This window comes from Sinocyclocheilus grahami, unplaced genomic scaffold (assembly GCF_001515645.1).
Source record: "Sinocyclocheilus grahami isolate Dianchi unplaced genomic scaffold, SAMN03320097.WGS_v1.1 scaffold296.1, whole genome shotgun sequence".
NCBI classification, from domain to species: Eukaryota; Metazoa; Chordata; class Actinopteri; order Cypriniformes; family Cyprinidae; genus Sinocyclocheilus; species Sinocyclocheilus grahami.
The window spans coordinates 310,902-330,737 of NW_015505475.1; the positions used below are offsets into that span (position 1 = coordinate 310,902).

The following is a 19,836-nucleotide window of genomic DNA, read 5'->3' on the forward strand; positions in this document are numbered from 1 at the left end:
GATTCAAATCATGAACTGAATGCAAATTTGTGTAATTAGTGAAACTTTAACTGTGGCGGATATGTACACATGTAGACCACTTATGAGGAAAACGCTTTTCGAAACTTTGAATCAACTGGAATCAATTGTTTCACAGAATGATTCACTGTTTCGAAGCACACCTTCTGGTCAAAACAGTAAATGTCAGCCCAAACATGCATAATTACATGTTTTACAAATGTTTGTATGGATTATCTATTAAATGTAACCTACAAGTAATTAAATACCATTAAATATAAATGTTTTGTAATTTTTTTTGTTCTTTTTTTTTTTTTTTAATGTGTAGTGCTTATTTTATGTTATTGGGTAGGGCTTGGCAAACTAAGCAATTACTTATTTATTTATTTTATTATGCACGCATATGTATTAAAATTAATTAAAATAATTTAAAAAGAACCCAATCAATGAAATCTAGTGGTGAAGCATCTGTACTTTGAAAAGTCTCTAAAGCAAGATTTGAAACAGTATGACCAAAGAACTCCAAGGCCAGTAATAAGATCATCTGTTTTGCCCAGCAAAGCCTCATTCGCTGAAATTTTGTGATGTAGCCAGTTCGACACAAGCGCTGAAACAAAGAAACAAAAGATTTCAAGTTCATTAGTTGATGGGCACTTTTGAATCACTAACACCTACACAACCTACACAACCAGCTAGTGAGTTTAGTTTTGTTGTAGTACATGGTTGTTAATACCATTGGGCCTCCATAATGTGGAGGCCAAATCAATTACTTTGACCCAAAATTGTATAAATTAAGAATAAATATACTTAAGTATAAATTACACTGAACTTTACACAGTTATTGAATGGAATCAACACTATAGTGACTTGAACTAAATAATAACACTATAATATAGTTTTAGAGCAGCAGAATTTGAATTTGTCTCATATTTGAAGAAGTTTGCATCTGGTGTTTCCTTTGAAGCAGTCCGTAGCCCTATATAAATAAAGGTGATCCTACAAAGTTTTGCAATCTCCAAGAATTTGTATGATATCCCACAATAGACATTTAGTAACTGGGCAATAAACTTGAACAAAAACTTTTTTATAATGTGTATTTTCATAAAGATGTACAGAAAAGGTGTATATGTATATATATATATATATATTACAACATAAATACGACACCATGCACATTTACTGCTAAATTACCACTTGATACAAAAGCGCATGTAAAGCGTGGGACTTCGTTAAAAACAGCCTTCCACTGAAGCTTTGCACCTAAAGCAAAGAATGAAATAAAACTGAAGACTAGGGTCTTAAAATAGTTTGAACAACATCTTCAAATGCTGCTGGCAAATCTGCCTATCAAATATCAAATAGATATTAAAGCTGTCGGATCAGTTATTACATTCTGCTGACACACACGTACAAAACTAAATAATACTGACACTTTGGGTTGGCGATACGTGTTCAACTCCAAAAGCCCTTTAGTGCAAAAGAGTTCTCAAAACTGAAACTCAAAGACGACAGTCACCTAACTTGAAGAAACACGGCGGAGAACAAACCCAAAAATAAAAAAAGCAACGTCTGCTGGGTGGGATCGTGTGATTTAGTGTCATGTTCAAGTGTCTTTGTGGAAGGAGATTTTTCCAAGAACTGTGCTCAGGTGGTGTCATCATCCATCTACCGGAAACGGCCTACGAAACAGTCTTCTCAGGAGATACGTCATGTTCACTAGTATTTGGAAATCAGAAATCCCCTCGAACATATCAAGTAACAGACAGACGTGCAAGTACAGGAGGACATTTGCGATTCACTCAGCAATGGGCTATCAAAAGGACGACGTTTGATATAGATTAGCTGGTTAGCGAAGTATTAAGGCCTAGAGCTGCGAGGAAACGTCCTTTGGAAAATATACTACACACAAAATCATTAATATCGTGAAACCTATGAGTAGTGTCTCTTGAAGGAGGGTTGAAGGGAGACGGCTGTGGTCGGTACAGTTCACTGAGTATCTAAGCAGCAGTGTATTTACAAGAACGACATTCGTTTATTGGGTTTCATCTCCCAATAAACATTTCCCTTTAGCGTCACAGTCTAGTGCCACTTTAGTTCCAGGTCTCGAGCCATTCTGGAGGCCATCTCTCTGAAGAACATGTGGAAGAGGCACTTCTTGATGGAGTTTGTTCCTTAGGTTTCCCTTTTCCTCTTCTCGTTCACTGTTGCGTATTGTTCATAGTTTTTGGTTATCTGTCCGTACGCCACACGGCGGTTCCTCGGGGGCCTGATGTGAGGAGGCACTTGGTAACATGGATTTTGAGGGGTCAGTAAATGTTATGTCATCAAAATGGGCTTTTGTCTCACCTCCAGAATATCTAAAAAAGAAACAATGGAGCCACTTAGCCACTACAATTCACGGCTAACAGATGCAAGGAGGGCAGGTGTGCTGTACCTGTGGTGATGCGATGCAAAGGAAGAGTCACGTAGGTGAGATGGGAATATAACAGAAAATACTCCTCTTTTCTGTTCAGCTTGAGCCAAGAACCGACCAGTGAGCGCCCCGTTCCTGACAGAGAGCGGGAGCGCAAGTTTGTGGCGTTGCACAAGTCTGAGGAAAGAGGAAAGCACCTTTAATTTCACTTCAAAACTGAAACTATCACTGTTGCAAGGAAAGGAATGCTTTTCCCCATTCAAAACTGTATGCATATTTTTAATATACAATATAATAATTCGGTCCCTCGTTTGAAGTAAATCGTGCGCACGATATAATAATTCGGTCCCTCGTTTTAATTAAATCGTGCACTCAAAAGAATAATTCTTTCCACTTCCTGTCCACATTTTCATAAACCTGTTGCTGCTGTTATGTTATGTTACTGACAGAGACACTTTAATTTTAACTTTTATTTTGAGTTGGGAATGAGTTATATACGCATTCTCAAAAGCCTTGCAGCATTGCATGGAATCATTTTAAAAGATATAGGCATCTACATCAGAGAGAATATGGACAGGAAGTAGAATTAATTACTAGTTCATGCGCACAATTTTATTTAAAACGAAGGAACGAATTATTATATTGAGCACACAATTTACTTAAAACAAGGGCACAAATTATAATTTCATGTTTCAAAAACACATCTGTTCCACCTTTATTTGACCCTCTAACTATCACTTTCTATTCTATTTTAATTCTACTTTATCTACATTTGTTCTTTTTTATTATTATTAAAAAAAATATATATTTATATTTTTCTATTCTATTTTAATTCTACTTTATCTACATTTATGTTCTTTTTTATTATTATTAAAAAATATATATATTTATATTTTTCTATTCTATCTACTTGTTTTTCTTTGTGTGTGTGTATAATATATATATATATATATATATATACACCTTGCTACGTGTACTGCGTTAGGCTAACCGAGACTTGTCATTTGCACTTATATATTGTTGCACTTTTGTTAGTTTTGACTGCTTTTATTGTCTTCATTTGTAAGTCGCTTTGGATAAAAGCGTTTGCTAAATGACTAAATGTAAATGTGCATGATTTAGTAAATCGAGGGTACGATTTAGTAAATCGTATGCACAATTTACTTTTTTTGTGCATGTCATGTGTGGGGCTCCGTATTTTGTAAATATAAATTTTAGACATGCAGCATTTAAAACGGTTCAATTTTGTTGAAAGCGAGTACTGTCCCAGTATGTCTGTGTACCTTCATCATCCTCTTCTCTGAAAAACTCCTCACTGTCATTTGCTGAGTGTGATTTCTTCATCTCAGCTATTCGGTTTCTGGGCACTTTCCGGCGGAGTGATGGTGAGAAGAAGGAGGGCCTGTTTTTTTCCGGGGTTGGGGGAGTGCTAAATGATGTCACCTGTGAGGAAAACAGGGCTATCAATTACTTTAAAGGGGTCATATGATGCGATTTCAATTGTTACAAGCTCTTGGTGCATAAAGAAGATCTGTTAAGTTGCAAAGACTAAAGTCTCAAATCCAAAGAGATATTCTTTATAAAAGTTAAGAGTCAACCATGCCTACCTAAAACGCCTCGTTTAAACACACCCTCACATGTCTACATCAAGATGTGGGAAGATTTGCATAACCCCGCCCAAATGTTCACGCAAAGAAAGGCAGCGTAACTTTTATTCTCGCTGTAGTATTGTAGTATAGTATTCTGTGTTTCGTTGTGAAAGCGAAACTATTTTGTTTGGCCTTCCAAAAGAGGACGATATCCGCTTCGTCATGCCTAGAGCTGATCCTTGCTGGTCGCTGAGGAAATACATCAACTTCGCGTTGTGGATCGCCGGATCGGCTTTCACCGTGGATGAAGCGGAGTCCAGCCCGGGGTCGTCACATGTGGTTGCCGCAAGCCCGCCGGCCGCTCCTTCGTCGAATCCGCCGGCCACGCCGTTCTCAAGCCTGCTCATTCTAGCCGCCGTGTGTTTCGTTGTGAAAGCGAACCTACTTTGTTTGGCCTTCCAAAAGAGGACACGGCTAGAAATCAGTGGTTAAGTTGTATTTACAACACTGTTCCAGAACAGTTCGACCCAAATATTCAGATGTGTGCAGCACATTTTATGGAGGACTGTTTCCTGATCCTGGGAGAGTAGACTGCAATGCCAACTGTTCTGACTCTCAGACTGTAAGTAACGTTACGTTTTCATATTTAAAGGATTTGCCACTGAGGATTCAAACGCGAGTTTTGAGCAGTGTAGAGTAGAGCTTGTTGTATGTCATTTCTCCGATCACAAATGCAGACATGGTTTTATGTTTACGCGGTGTGATGCAACGTGTAAAAAGAAAGTAATTATGTCCCCACTGGATGCAACAAATGCCTCGTTTATAATGTGTTTTAATGTTTTTGTCTCATCGCTCCGGCCGGACAGGGCATCACAGTATGGTAAGGGGCGTAAAATTTCCGTCACACGCTTGAGGTATTCGGCCAATCACAACGCACTAGATAGCTGGCTAATCGACGTGTTTCAGAAAGGCGGGGCATAGAGGAGAAACAATAATGTACAGTATGTGGAAAATAATGTGTTTTTTTTCAACTTAAACCGCATAGACATTTCATTACACCAAATACACAAAATAATGTTGCTAAAAAGAACATCATATTGACCCCTTTAAAAACTAAATTAATTACATCATATGTAGTTACATAATTTTCAATGCAGAGAACAAATGCAAATGGTTCAGTATTTGTGCATCACTTGAAAATGTCTAATCAATTGGGAACAGAAAATGGGTTTAACTGACTCTCTCGTGAAGAGGGGAGTCTTGGTCCTCTTCAGTGCCGCAGGGTGAGGTGTCTCCAGTGGGCACTCGACTCACAGCCATTTCAGCATGACCTTTCCCCTGAGGACCTTTCATCCGCACAAACTCCATGTTGTTGTACTTGTAGAAGCCGAATGACATCCGCTGGGCCATCTTAGCTGCCACACTTACCTATAAAAACGTACTATGAAATACACACCAGAAGCAAATGTAACAAATGTTTGGACAAATATAAAAGGAAACATACCCGGTTATCATAGACCTTCTTTAGGGCCTCGTAGCGGATAGAGCCCTGGAAGATGACGCCCTGGAATGTGTTGCTTTTGTCACTGGCCACCAGCTCCACACATACCATCTCACCTTCTCCAACAGTCATATCGCTGAACACCTGCCCAACACACACAACAATCACAGCCAATGATGACAATATTGTCATTATGTCGATACGTTGTTTTCGTTCAAATCAAAGCGTAAATAAACGTAGGAAACGTATACCGCGTGGCGCAGCTGACACAGAACAGCATACACTGTTTACGTTCAGTGGATACTCTCCAAAATGGCGCTAGGGTGACGCGGAGACAAATTGTTGTACAAAAAGTATTCTTGTGGGGGGGGGGGGGGGGGAAAATGCAATTACTATGGGGGGGGGTGGGGGGGGGGGGGGGGTGAAATTCAATTACTATATTATATTATTATTATTATATTAATTTAAACAATTATCATCAAACAGATGATAATGATAAAAGATTAAAAATACGGGAGAAATACGAGAAAATATTTAAATTGGATGATAGCGGGATAGAATGGTAAAATACGGGAGAATCCTGGAAAAAACGGAAGGGGTTGACAGGTATGCCTAGCCTTGTGTAACAGGAGAAAAGCACACTTCCATTACACACGTAATTAAAAAAGAAAATCTAAAAATCAAATAATTTAAAATATTAAAACTAGTATAGCATACAGTATCAATGACACTAAAATAACACTGGTGAGAAGACAATTAAAAATAATCTTATGTTGACGTGTTGTCACATTTCACTACAGTGAATTTCAAGACTATATGTGCATCCCAATTCACATACTTAAGCACTATTCTCTGCCGTTTTGTAGTATAAATAGTAAAAAAGCAACTTAAATACATGGATGATGCCCTTAACTGGGGAAAAAAAAAAAAAAAAGTGTGGAATTTTGGAACTTTTGGACATCATCTTCTGAAACCAACATACAATTCACTGCTTGAACATTTATGATTTAAAAACTAGGTAAACTTGTCCAACCTGTTCATACATACCTCAGAAAGATATGACTTTGACATGACCTCAGAACATATAGTTTATTTCCTTATGTTTGATGGCACACTTGTCTCTTCTTTGATTAACCTGCTGTTGCAGTACACAGCTCTTGAAATGACCAGCAGTTTCAATCTAGCACCATAATGTGATTTGAGAGCTTAAATAAAGGTTACCTCCTCAAAGTTGTCAATCATGAAGAAGATGTTGGGGTAGCTAATTTTTGACTCCTCCCCTTTGCTGTCCATTGGGTGTTTGCTTGGAGAGGCAAACACTTGCTGTAAATAAAGAGAGCCATTGTTTCAGCTGCACATTCATAGAAATAACATTAAATCATTTAGCTATGGTATGTCTGTGTTATCACCCTTACTCTTCTATCAGTTTGTTTAGTTCGGGTTTCAGTTTAGATGTTTATGATGTGGAAAGAATGTATGCTTTTTCAAAGATGTTTATCAGACGTTTTGGAGATGTTTGTGTGCTATCTGGTTGTGTCAGTAGGGAAAATGTCAACATTTTTACCATGAGTTTGTGTTGTGATTGTAGTTTCATAATCCTATGGTTTTTCTAATAACAGCTGACTGAATGGTTCAACTATCAACCCTGTTCCGAGTATTCAGTGTAGTAAACAACTGATGCTTCATGCTTTAAACTTTAAGTATTAAACTACAGTGTGCAGTTTCATAACCTCACAACCTTTAGCCTAGTAACAGCCAGACTGTTACTATGATTTTTTTTTTTAAACAAGGCCTTAGATTAAAGGGGTCATCGGATGTAAAATTCACTTTTACATGTTGTTTGAACTTATATGTGTGTTGGCAGTGTGTACACAACCACCCTATAATGATAAAAACACACCCAGTGTTTTTAGTTTTTTTTAAAGGAGTAGACAAGAATTTCTCCTGAGTGATTGAGGTGTTTTGTTGTTGGATGTAATAATGAACATAGCAGTCGTCAGTTACTCCCGACATCTGAGCCGCTGAAGATGCAGTGGAGTACGTTTGTTTTGAAGGGAATGCACCCCCGATCTACCAAAATGTACCTATGCTCGCGCGAATCATTAGTGATTCAGCTTCACCAGCTTTAATGAATATTGCAAATCGCCTTTCCTAATAATGTGCTAGTTAGCAAGTTTCACGATGAATGCAGCTAAAGTTTACAGTCTCTCAGAGAACTGCGCATCACCCCAAAGAGGGAGAGGGGCGGGGATAGCAGACCACATTAGCATTTAAAGGGAAATGCACTGAAACGGCTTGCTGCAAAAAGAGCTGTTTTTGACAGGGTAAAAAGGGTGTTGTTTTACACTACCGCGGAGAAATTTTAACCAAAGTATGTTATAGACTTTTCATTAAGACCCTAAAGAATCATATCAACTTGTGGAAATTGGGCATCCGATGACCCCTTTAATAAAGCATGATTAAGACTGTCAACTCTCTTAGTTTTTTTTAAACAACTGATTACTAAAAAGCACCTGAAATGATCTAGTAATAAACACCTTCTGGTGTCAATCTTCCGCTAAGGCTAATAATGGATAACTGCAAGACTCTGAACCCTGTTACTATGATTTTGTGCAGTAAACACCTCATTATTGACAAGTATATACAATTCCTTTTATAATAATCACCTTCTAGTATCATAACCCTGAGTTTAGGCTAACTAAGACGGCTAACTAAACTGTACTGTGTTACCTTGCGTCTGAACTGCGTAGTTATATCCCAACACACAAACTGCATAAATGTCGTCTCACCTGGGATTTCTTTCTGTGGATGTGGATGTCTCCTGCATCTGAGCGTGTGCAAACTGCACATGTGACCACATAGTCCAGCTGTGGGACAAAAAGACTAAGCAAAACTACACCAAAAAGACAATGAAAACTTCTATGTCGCAGAGAAATAGTCTTTGGTTTATTGTTTATATTTTAGAGCAATTAATTGCGTTTACACTGCGCCTCATAGCGTCTGATCACTGAGGTTTGCTTACATTCTGCAGGATGAGATTGAGATAGACGCTCTCCTCCCAGTCGATGTCAGGATCACCGAGTCCAGGCAGCTTTTTAGAATCTCTTCTGTAAACCTCAACCTCCACCTGAAACCAACACAATCCCAGTTCAGATCCATCACACTTTTGCTTTGATAGGATAGAAATTTTTGGTGGAACATCTGATTCTCCTCTGCACTCGGTTTAGTTAGCCGGCCATATGGGACATGTTAAAAAAGCCAGATGAAATGGAATTGTTCTCAAACACTTATTTCTAACCTTTTTTGGTGAGCTCAAATTTTCATAACATGACATTATTTATTTAAGTAGGCAAAGATTAACCGTCTTATATTTATTTATTTAACTGTTTATTTTAAAATCATTATGTTGTTATATTATTATTCAATACCCTTTTTCGGTGGGTTTTTTTTTTTCAGAGTTGCTTTTTATTTGTGTAGAATAAGTACATATACAGGTACATCTCAATAAATTAGAATGTTGTTGAAAAGTTAATTTATTTCAGTAATTCAACTCAAATTGTGAAACTCGTGTATTAAATAAATTCTATTCACACAGACTGAAGTAGTTTAAGTCTTTGGTTCTTTTAATTGTGATGATTTTGGCTCACATTTCACAAAAACCCACCAATTCACTATCTCAACAAATTAGAATACTTCATAAGACCAATAAAAAAACATTTTTAGTGAATTGTTGGCCTTCTGGAAAGTATGTTCATTTACTGTACATGTACTCAATACTTGGTTGGGCCTCCTTTTGCATGAATTACTGCATCAGTGCGGCGTGGCATGGAGACAATCAGCCTGTGGCACTGCTCAGGTGTAATGGAAGCCCAGGTTGCTTTGATAGTGGCCTTCAGGTCATCTGCATTGTTGGGTCTGGTGTCTGAAGTTGAATTGAATTACTGAAATAAATTAACTTTTCCACAACATTCTAATTTATTGAGATGCACCTGTACGTCATCAATCATTCTCTCATGCTTCAATCATTCTATATCTGTAATTGTATGGTGTAACCTGCTGAGGTGGAGAAAATCTAAATAAAGTGAGGGGAAAAAAAGATAAACCATCTTGGAAAGTCTGTTTAGCTTTAGCAGGTACTTTTAAATGCCAACTATTGGAGATGCACCGATTGCAATTTTCTTGGCTGATTCCGATTTCCGATCTTTGTGTAAGTGCGACCGGACAACAGAGGCAGACAGTAGTGAAGTATTTTTACTTTCCTCAAGTAAGTTTAAAAAGTATCTGTAGTTTATGAGTGTTTTTCTTTACTTCACTACATTCCAACATAATGTCATCATTTTTACTGCACTACATTTCATAAATAAAAGTTGTTGTTTGTTTTACCTTTAATACTTAAGAACATTAGAAATGTAGTACTTTCTTGTACTCAAGTAAATCTTTGAATTACTTTTTAGAGTAAAATGTCTACATTTCTAATGTAATTAAGCATTAAATTATATTTCATATGAAACGTAGTGCAGTAAAAAGTACAATATTATGCTTTGGAATGTTGTGAAGTAAAGTTTTCTAAAGAAAAACAGTCTGATAAAGTACAGACACTTGAAAAGTACTTTTACAGCAGAGTAAAAATTTCCAATGCAAAACAAATTATTTACATAAAATAAATTAGTTCCCCTAATCTGAACTAAGTTACAGATGTTCTCTCACGTAATCAACTCTCAAAATAAATTCTAAGAGTTAGAAATGAGTTGCTGTATATAAAAACAAACAAACATGTGATTTGATTTCCCACTATGTTTATAAATGGGCATTTTTTTCCCTAACCTTATTAAATGTGTGTGTCATCTTTCACATCAAATCAATTAATTCAGTTAGAATAATAAGAAACTGTTACCATTCAAATGAAATCAGTATCAACAAACTCCATCTCTCAACTGCAGGAAACACAAAAGTTGCATCTGAAGTGGCATTAGATGTATTTACACACTGTTTGACGAAGCTGAGGTGCCATAAATGCATTTACACCGCAAAATTGCAAATGCATAATGTGACGAGAGGGGCGGGGCCGAGAGCCGTGGGAACGGAGCGAGGCCGGTGGAGTAATTGATAATGAGCGACACCTGCACCACTCACCGGTCTCGAGTCTCACGGAGGAGCTCCGGAAGGATACAAAGGAGGAGTGACGACAGGGAAAGACGAGAGAGGACCAGGCCTGGATTTTATTTTGTGTTTTGATTTTGTTTGTGCGCGACAGTCGTCCGCGAGGGGCTGTCACGCTGTTTTGAGTTTATTTTTATTAAAGTTTGTTTAAATGTCCCGCCTCCTTCTTCCCGACCTACAAACGTTGTTACACATAAATTATGTTATAAGATTTGTTTTAAATCATTTTTGAATATACAAAAATAAGAAATTATGTGGAAAATGCAATGATACTTTTAAATATGAAACCAAACCACCAGTAGCTGGTGGCAAATTGTTTTAACAAGGGAGTCATTTATTCATTCATTCAACCGATTCGTTCAAATGGTTGATTCATTTAGAAATGAGGCAAGTGACTGTCGATTCGTTCAAAAACGTGTATTAGAGACCTAATGAAATATGCTACCATTTATAACTTGAGGTGCTCAAAAACAGCTAGGGCATGCAAGAAGCTCTCTAACTATTAGGTGAGAAATTCTTGGATCCATTTTCTCAGTTTTCACCTCTACACCTCATTCAATGAGAATTAATAGGTTCATCTCACCTTCTTCCCTTCTGTGTTGTCGTCACTGACGTAAGAGAGCTTGCGGCGCACATAGAAAAGCATATCATCCTGACGTGGTGCCCATTTCTCCATGAAGTATGTGGAGAACATCCATGTCCAGAACACTATGCGGTCATCCTTGAAGCACCCTTAACAAAAAAAAAAACAAGAATCCAGTTTAATACAATTAATATCGTACAAGTGTTTTAATCAAAATGCTCCTGTGCAAAATTTCTGCCATATCTGCTGCCTTTTCTTTGTTAGAAACAAAAACTTTTTTGGTCAGATTTCACCTCAGTAAGTAAAAACTGTGACAACTGTTGTCAGATGTTATTGGTGATTTTCAATGTTATTGCAAGTTCAACAAACATATTACAGTAAAATAAAATGTATCCTATTTCCTTGTTCAATACACATTCTTGGTCTTAACTGTGAAAAATGTATTAATGCATATTCTACATTTTCATAATCTTTCATCAAACATTTAAAAAAATTGCTTCACCTCTGAAATTACTTTCTTTTTCCACTGTATGAAAAATATTAAACAAATTATAATTGTCATTTTGTTATTGTTTTAGCAATTCTTGCATTCATTCCAGTATGAAAAGCCCACTTTTCACCATCCAGTCAATTCCCAAAGAATAACTTGGATATATAAATAAATACAGTATCTCACAGAAGTGAGTACACCCCTCACATTTTTGTAAATATTTTATTATATCTTTTCATGTGACAACACTGAAGAAATGACACTTTGCTACAATGTAAAGTAGTGAGTGTACAGCTTGTATAACAGTGTAAATTTGCTGTCCCCTCAAAATAACTCAACACACAGCCATTAATGTCTAAACCGCTGGCCACAAAAGTGAGTACACCCCTAAGTGAAAATGTCCAAATTGGGCCCAATTAGCCATTTTCTCTCCCCGGTGTCATGTGACTCATTAGTGTTACAAGGTCTCTTTTAGCATCTGTAGGTCTCTAACATCCACCAGCTCCGTGGTGTCGTCATGGAGGAGTGGAAGAGAACTCCAGTGGCAACCTGTGAAGCTCTGGTGAACTCCATGCCCAAGAGGGTTAAGGCAGTGCTGGAAAATAATGGTGGCCACACAAAATATTGACACTTTGGGCCCAATTTGGACATTTTCACTTAGGGGTGTACTCACTTTTGTGGCCAGCGGTTTAGACATTAACGGCTGTGTGTTAAGTTATTTTGAGGGGACAGCAGATTTACACTGTTTTACAAGCTGTACACTCACTACTTTACATTGTAGCAAAGTGTCATTTCTTCAGTGTTGTCACATGAAAAGATATAATAAAATATTTACAAAAATGTGAGGGGTGTACTCACTTCTGTGATACTGTAAATATATGATCACAAGGTTTGAAAACATTTTTGAAACAATTCAAAAGACATTTAATTCAGTGTCTCTGTGTCATCATTAGCTGCAATTGCAGCAATTGTACGTGTGATTGGTGACATTGATGCGAATGAGCCATTTAGATTTGTTCTATGTCAATTCATCGAGACTGAGAGTTGTTCAGAAACCTAGAACACTTCCAGATCTGCACCAGCATCCTGTCAGCTAAAAAGGTGCTACCGTAGTGCTTCAGTAACTCCTAACATGACATTTACTTCCATGGTTATCAATCTACAAAAATAAAATAAAAAAAAGAGAGAAATGATCACAGGACTTAGATTTCCACATCCCCATTTAGAAAGAGGAAGATACTGCTGAATATCTGTTCAGTTCAGCCTGAGGATCCACTACTCAACAAGCTTAAAGGGATAGATCACAAAAAAAAAATGAAAATCATCATTTACTTACCCTCAAATTGTTCCGCTGTATGAATTTCTTTCTTCTGCTGAACACAAAAGACGATATTTTGAAGAATGTAGGTAACCAAACTGTTGCTGGTCCCGATTGCCTTCCACAGAAGTTGGAAGAAATTTCAGCAGAAGAAAGAAATTCATAAAGATTTGGAACAACTTGAGTGAATTGAGTTGAGTGAATGAAAACAGAGTTTTCTGTTTTGGGTGAACTATCCTTTAAGCTTGTTGAGTGGTGGATCCTCAAACAGAACTGAACAAATATTTATCATTCAGTATATAAATCCCACTACTATGTTTTAAATCCATGAGCTGAGATTACTTCATCTTTCATAACAAACAAATTAACTGACCAGGACAAGTCTGAAGTCAAGATATCACGGTGAAGTCCAGTATCTCTGACCTTTAAACAGACGCTATAGATCAACAGACAAACTTCAACACTATCTAAAAGCACTGCCGGCCAGCAAAACAACATTGCAACCTACTTCATTTTTCTCTTCAGTTCGTTTAGTTACTGAAACGTTTCAGTTCTTCTAATAACAAATGACAACTTCTATAGAATTTAATCAGAGTAGATTCATTTGAATTGTAGATTCATAAGTAATTTAAGGATTTTTTTTTTTTGTAAAGGCCTTAAAGGGGTCATATGATGCTTTTTTTAAAGATCATTATTTTGTGTATTTGGTGTAACAGAATGTTGACATGCTTTAATGTTCAAAAAACACATTCTTTTTCAAATACTGTACATTATCTATATGCCCCGCCTCTCTCAAACGCTTCGTTTTCTACAAAGTCCCTCCTTCCGACAAGCGCAGTCTGCTCTGATTGGCCAGCTGACCCAGTGCATTGTGATTGGCCGAACACCGCAAGCACTCGTCGGAAATGTAACGCCCCTTACCATAATCGCGAGCTTCATCTTTCAAAATAAATGTAAAGACAGAGCCCGAAAGGGGAACAGAGTCTCGTGACAGATAGTGATGAAGCTGGTATGTGTTTGTGATGTGATAAGACAGCTGACTCCACTGTGATGTGACCCCCTCTCTCTCGCTCGCTCGCGCTCTCTCTCTCTCTCGCTCTCGATGCACAAAACTCCGCATTTGAACAGTCAATAGCAAATACTAAAACTAATAACAAAACAGTAGCTGATTCAGAAGAGCCAGATTGTCATAGCAAAGTCAGAATGACCTCCTCTCCTAGGTTCACGAAACGGTCGTCCATAAAATGCATTGCTGTTCTGTTGTAAGTAATCTTAAACATTCCTAAATGCATCTACTTTCGGAAGGCCAAATAAAGTGCTTTTGCTTTCACCTAGAAACACACAGCGTCTCCCTGACATGCTGCATCAACACTAACTGCGGTTACTGAAACCACGCCTTCTTTCTTTGCATGCACATTTGGGAGCATTATGCAAATATTTCCACATAGTGAGGTAGATATGTGGGGGCGTGTTAGAACGAGCTGTTTTAGGGGGGCGTGGCAGAGTCTTAACTTTGATAAAGAATATCTCTTTGGTTTTGAGACTTTAGTCTTTGCAACTTCAGGGATCTTATCTATGCACAATCAGCTTGTAACACTCCAAAGAGAAAGGAAAACTTGAAATCGCATCATATGACCCCTTTAAGGTCTAATTTTAATGTTCTGAGGCTTTTGTCTAGGGCTGCAAAATTATTAATCGTGATTAATCGCATTCAAAATAAAAGTTTATTTACAAATTATGTGTGTGTGTACTGTATATTTATTATGTGTATATATAAATACACACATATATGTATATATTAAAAAAAATATTTGTATGTGCAACATTTTAAAATAAGATTATTCAGTTAATTTACTTAATGGAGTTGTTACTGTACTTTTACAATATTTATTAATGTTGGTTAATGGTAATATCTACATTTTTGACATTTTAGATTTTTAACATTTTATGTTGTGTAAATTAACATTAGTTAGGGTTAGGGTTCACAATGAACAATAGTACTTAGCATAACATTCTTCTAGAATAATAAAAACTGCAAAAATGAATTAGTTTATAATACATTGTGCATTATTTACTTATGTTAATGGAATGAACCTTATACTAAAGTGTTACCAAAAAAGACAGCAAGAGATACTAGATGTGCCCGTTGTAACCAGAGAAAGATGTTCACAAAAGCAGAAGTGAAGAACTGTGCGAAACACCAAACATTAACAGTGTGTCGCACAGAGAATTAAATATTTAAAAGGGACAAATCATCAAAGAAAGATGACAGAGAGAGAGAGAGGAGCACAAGGACCACATCATAATCAAAGATGTTCTGAAAAAATGGCTAAAATTACTTTCCTTTGTGCAGTGTGGCTCATTTGAGTGAGGAGAACTGAAATATCTAGAATATATGGTTTAGAACGAATAAGAGCGAGTCACTGAAACTTGTTTGTTGTGAGCTTAGATGATGAATTTGTATGTGACTTAAGTTACTCAGTAATCACAAGAACTCTGACCCTGACAACAAGACACAGTAGTAATATGAGAGCAGCTATGGGATCTCTCCTTAGGGAATGTTCAGGATTTCAGTAAAGAAAAGCTGGTCTTAATGGGGTTCAAAAGGGTGCACTTTTACAATGTGAACCAACCAGCTTACCCTTAAATTACCCTGTAGAAACCACCTAACATGACCAAAAAAATCATCAAAATCCTTGCCAATAGGATGGAAAATCCCCAAGCCAAAGGGAATGTCAATGAAATCAATCAGGCAAAATATAGTTTAACAAAGAATTTTATAAACATTTGGTCTAGTCTGTATTATACATTACACCAGCATGCCATTTTCAACAGGTGTTAGCTAAGAAAGAGTTGTATTGTGATTTAATAGACCATAACATAGGGTTAAAGTAAAACATTTATATCTTGACATGTTATCTGATTACACTGACTGACAGACATGTAGTCAGACAGATAGATAGATAGACAGATAGATAGACAGATAGATAGATAGATAGATAGATAGATAGATAGATAGATAGATAGATAGATAGATAGATAGATAGATAGATAGATAGATACTAAGGCTGAAAGGAGAAGACAGGACTATGACATCACAGGCGCGAGAGAGCGACGGCGCGCCTCGTGAATTATGATGTCATAAAGGAGCATCAGCTGAAACAATAGCAGATGACCGCGGCCTGTTTTCGCCTCTGATCGTCGTGATAAAACCAAGTTCTGGTTGAGGATAGGAGCTGTGACAGGCTCGATGGGTGAGTGTTGACGGCTGAATGTACTGACCCAGTCCGCTGAGGTCCTGTCTGACGCTCAGGCGGTTCCGCTCGTCCGCAATGGCCTTCAGCATGTGCTGCAGGGACTGGTCCGGTTCGACGGGATCATCGCTCTGACCCGATAGAGCTGCCATAATGCGCGCGGATGTCATGACGCGATCTGACCGCTCATCTCACCTACCGCCGTACATGGCACAAGCCGAGCACAACAACACAAGCTTTCTGCACTTCCGTCAGCGGCGACGCACCGCGTCGCGTCGGGAGCACCCCATGCTCGGCCTGTGATGTCACGCCGTAGGCGGCACTTAAAGGGGGCATGCCACTTCTAATATTGCCTCTCACCCTGTTTTTTTTACAGTCTATACTCTCACCTCAGGTGTGTTATATGGAACAGCGATATATATATATATATATATATATATATATATATATATATAGGAATATATGATAATTGATCATGTAAATATTTTCAAAATATATACGGAATGTGTGTATATTTATATATACATAATAAATATACACAAAACACACATATATTATGTAAACAAACACTTTTATTTTGGATGCGATTAATCGTTTGACAGCATTAATTATTAGCTTTTCATTAAACTCATAACCCCCCTGCAGTTCCTTCAAAAACCCAGTAATCAAAAAGTAGTTGGATTAGGTTACATTACCTAAAAGGTGTAATGTAGTGTATTACGTTACTAACTACAATTTTTGCCATGTAATTTGGAATCAGTAAGGGATTACAATTTGTAAGTAGGCTACCCAGCTCTGTGTAGGTGTGTGTGTGTGTACACAATATATATATCGGCGCCACGGGGGTCCTGAGGGGGCCCGGCCCGGCTACCTCGGTCACTGTGCCCCCTCACCTCTGGTGCCGTCTCCGTAGTGGGCACCCTGATTTTAGTCTGTGAGGCAGGGTACTGCCCCTGTAAGGTCTCACAGGCTGTTAAATACACAGATTAAAAGCGAAATGTTTTCATTCCGGTTTGTTCTTAGCAAAAATATATATATATTTCGTTCAGGTTATGCAGAGCGAAATAAGACATACTGCCTTTACAAAATAATTCATATTAACTTTATTATTCTTGAATTTTCAAACTGCTAACACTTTGCACTTTTCAGTTTCGAATTATGCATTTACTGTATGACCAAAAATGACGGAGTAGTCTATTTCAGCTGTTTGATCGCGCCGGCGCCTCACGCGCACACTAAGCTACTGCATTCATTGGAAACAGCGCAGCCGTTCACCTTGCCGTTCGGCCTGAGCACCGGGCCACTGTGGCATGTTTTTGCTCATTATGATATTTTTCCGTCGATACTGGAACGCGCGTGAACTACAAATATTATTTTACCTAATAAATACGCTCAGAGTTTAGCTTCAAATAGGCTACATCGCGAACATTTGGGTTTGTGCCTAATGAGAGAGGTAAGCTAAACTTTACCTTACGTTTCGTTTTAAATTAATTTGTTTTGGCTTGTTTATTGCTAAGGCTATATTATTATATACTGCAATTATATTTATCCATTAGAATTATATATATTTTTAATTCTCGTTTTGTTCTGTGTGTGTGGTTGTTGTTGTAAATATGATTTATTCTGAAGCAATATTCTCATCAGTTTTCTATCAGCTGTGACATAAATCTGTGTGCTTATTATATTTGATCCAAGGGCATTTTTTTTACCTTTATAGAGGGCATTTTCCCACTAATCTTATTACCGGTAATACTTTCATTTCAAATTCTTACATTTGATCTATAAATTCAATTATAATGATGTGATCTATACGTTATCAAATTAAGTCATTTACACTAAAAAATACAACTGCATTAAATAATATTATGAGATTCTTTTAAATATTTTTGAATATACAAACGAGAAATGATGGTGGAAATGATACTTTTCAACGAAATTAAAACGCCAGTAAGGTGCCAGTAGTGAGCGTTTAATGAGTGAGTCATTGAGTCGTTCATTCAAACGATTCGTTGAAACGGCAGATCCATCAGATGTTTATGCATGGCCTAATGAAACTTTGACTCACTCAGCCAATTCGTTAAAAACACGGAATCAATCAGTAATGAATCGTCTGGTTTCTGCTGCGCCGTTTCCGCCTAAAATGTAAGTGACCTAATATTATTGTATTTGCTTATTGAACTGTTTATAGAACTATTAAACAGTCGTAATGGTGAACACGTTGTGTGATGTTGCCTAACTAACTGTATTTTAAATATAAAAACTTTTCATTTAGATTTTTTACCACAGCATGCTTATTTGTCTGGCGTTAATGAAGCGTTAATGTCGAGCCCTGGAGTCTATGTGCCGACACGAGCGACAGTGACCGTTGGCGACGGAATGTGGGCGTGTCAAGCGATGCGAGTCAAGCGACAAAAGTTCAGAATTCTTCAACTTTATGCAAATAAGCAGCGAATTTCGCGAGCGACAACCAATGGGAGTGAAGTCAGTGGAGAGCACGTGATTCATCTGCTGTAGTGGAGTGTTACGGGTAACTAGGCAACCAGTACCGTTCACTCGGCTCATCGCCTGCGAAAATCGCTTGGGTATGAACACAAAAGACGCGTCGAAAAACGTTGGCGATAAGCGCGCGCGATAATCGTCCCGGTACATTCAGCTTCCAAAAGTGCATTCATCTTTGCCGTGTTACATTCATTTAGTTGACTAGTGCTATGCGCTGTATTAACAAAAACATTAATGGCATAAATAAAAACACACTAACAACTTACACAATATTGCATTCATAATCGAATGCGACTCATCTGCGATTATGAACATATGATTATATGCAGTGATTATATAATGATTATAACAGTGATCTATGGCTCTGTGTAATAAATGCCGCTCCATCTGAAAGCACGTGATGGAGATTTACATGACAATCACATGCGATTTATCGTGCAGCTATAAGTTTGTTTGTTGATCACAAAGTACAAAATAAATGAGGAAAACTAGGAAGCCGGGTGTAAAGCGCCGCCATTACTGTCTAGAGTGCGTGGAATGGTGCGCTGTGATTGGTTGAGCAGATATATGGCATTCTGCAGAAAAGGGAGACTGGCGTTTGTCACAGTTTGGGGGAAAAAAGGGAGAAAACATGACAGAATAACTTGGCGGATATCGCATTTTGCGTAAAATTAAAAATGGACTTTTCAATAACGACCAGATACAATATTGATTTTGGCGGAAACTCTTTAAAAAAAAAAAAAAAGCCGTTTTTGGAACTAAACTCTCTCTCTATATATGGGTGATTCTTAGTCTATGGGCACTTTTATGTTCTTTGGTCATATCAAAAATACATATAATTTTGGAAAAATTCCTCTTTCTTAGTCAAACTAACAATAAAACCACCTTAAAAACTTTTTACTACCTTTCTATTATGATTTTTTCATACTTTTCAACCTCCTTATAGGTGTCAAAATCACTGTTTTCTCCTTGTCGCACACCCAGACTTTTAAACTTCAACAATGAAAATACAGTTTAAAAATATGACTTATC

The 19,836-nt window shown here is 37.4% G+C and overlaps 1 protein-coding gene across 1 annotated transcript; it reads right to left on the bottom strand.

Moving 5' to 3' along the window:
* Positions 1 to 1,934: 1,934 nt before the first annotated feature.
* LOC107601010 (uncharacterized protein KIAA0930 homolog) lies at positions 1,935 to 16,611 on the bottom strand. Its single transcript, XM_016293029.1, has 10 exons — positions 16,334 to 16,611; positions 11,244 to 11,392; positions 8,523 to 8,627; positions 8,290 to 8,367; positions 6,722 to 6,823; positions 5,504 to 5,644; positions 5,239 to 5,427; positions 3,694 to 3,853; positions 2,432 to 2,587; positions 1,935 to 2,354 (listed from the first exon to the last, which is right to left on the bottom strand). The coding sequence occupies exons 1-10, from the start codon at positions 16,473 to 16,475 to the stop codon at positions 2,314 to 2,316; spliced, it is 1,263 nt and encodes a 420-aa protein (XP_016148515.1). The 5' UTR covers positions 16,476 to 16,611; the 3' UTR covers positions 1,935 to 2,313.
* Between the last annotated feature and the right edge of the window lie 3,225 nt (positions 16,612 to 19,836).

Coding starts and splice junctions, on each gene's coding strand:
- LOC107601010 (XM_016293029.1), bottom strand. CDS start 16,475: ATGACATCCGCGCGCATTATGGCAGCTCTATCGGGTCAGAGCGATGAT. Junction 8,628..11,243: donor ACAACACAGAAGGGAAGAAG/GTGAGATGAACC, acceptor TGTTGGTTTCAG/GTGGAGGTTGAGGTTTACAG. Junction 6,824..8,289: donor TCCACAGAAAGAAATCCCAG/GTGAGACGACAT, acceptor CTTTATTTACAG/CAAGTGTTTGCCTCTCCAAG.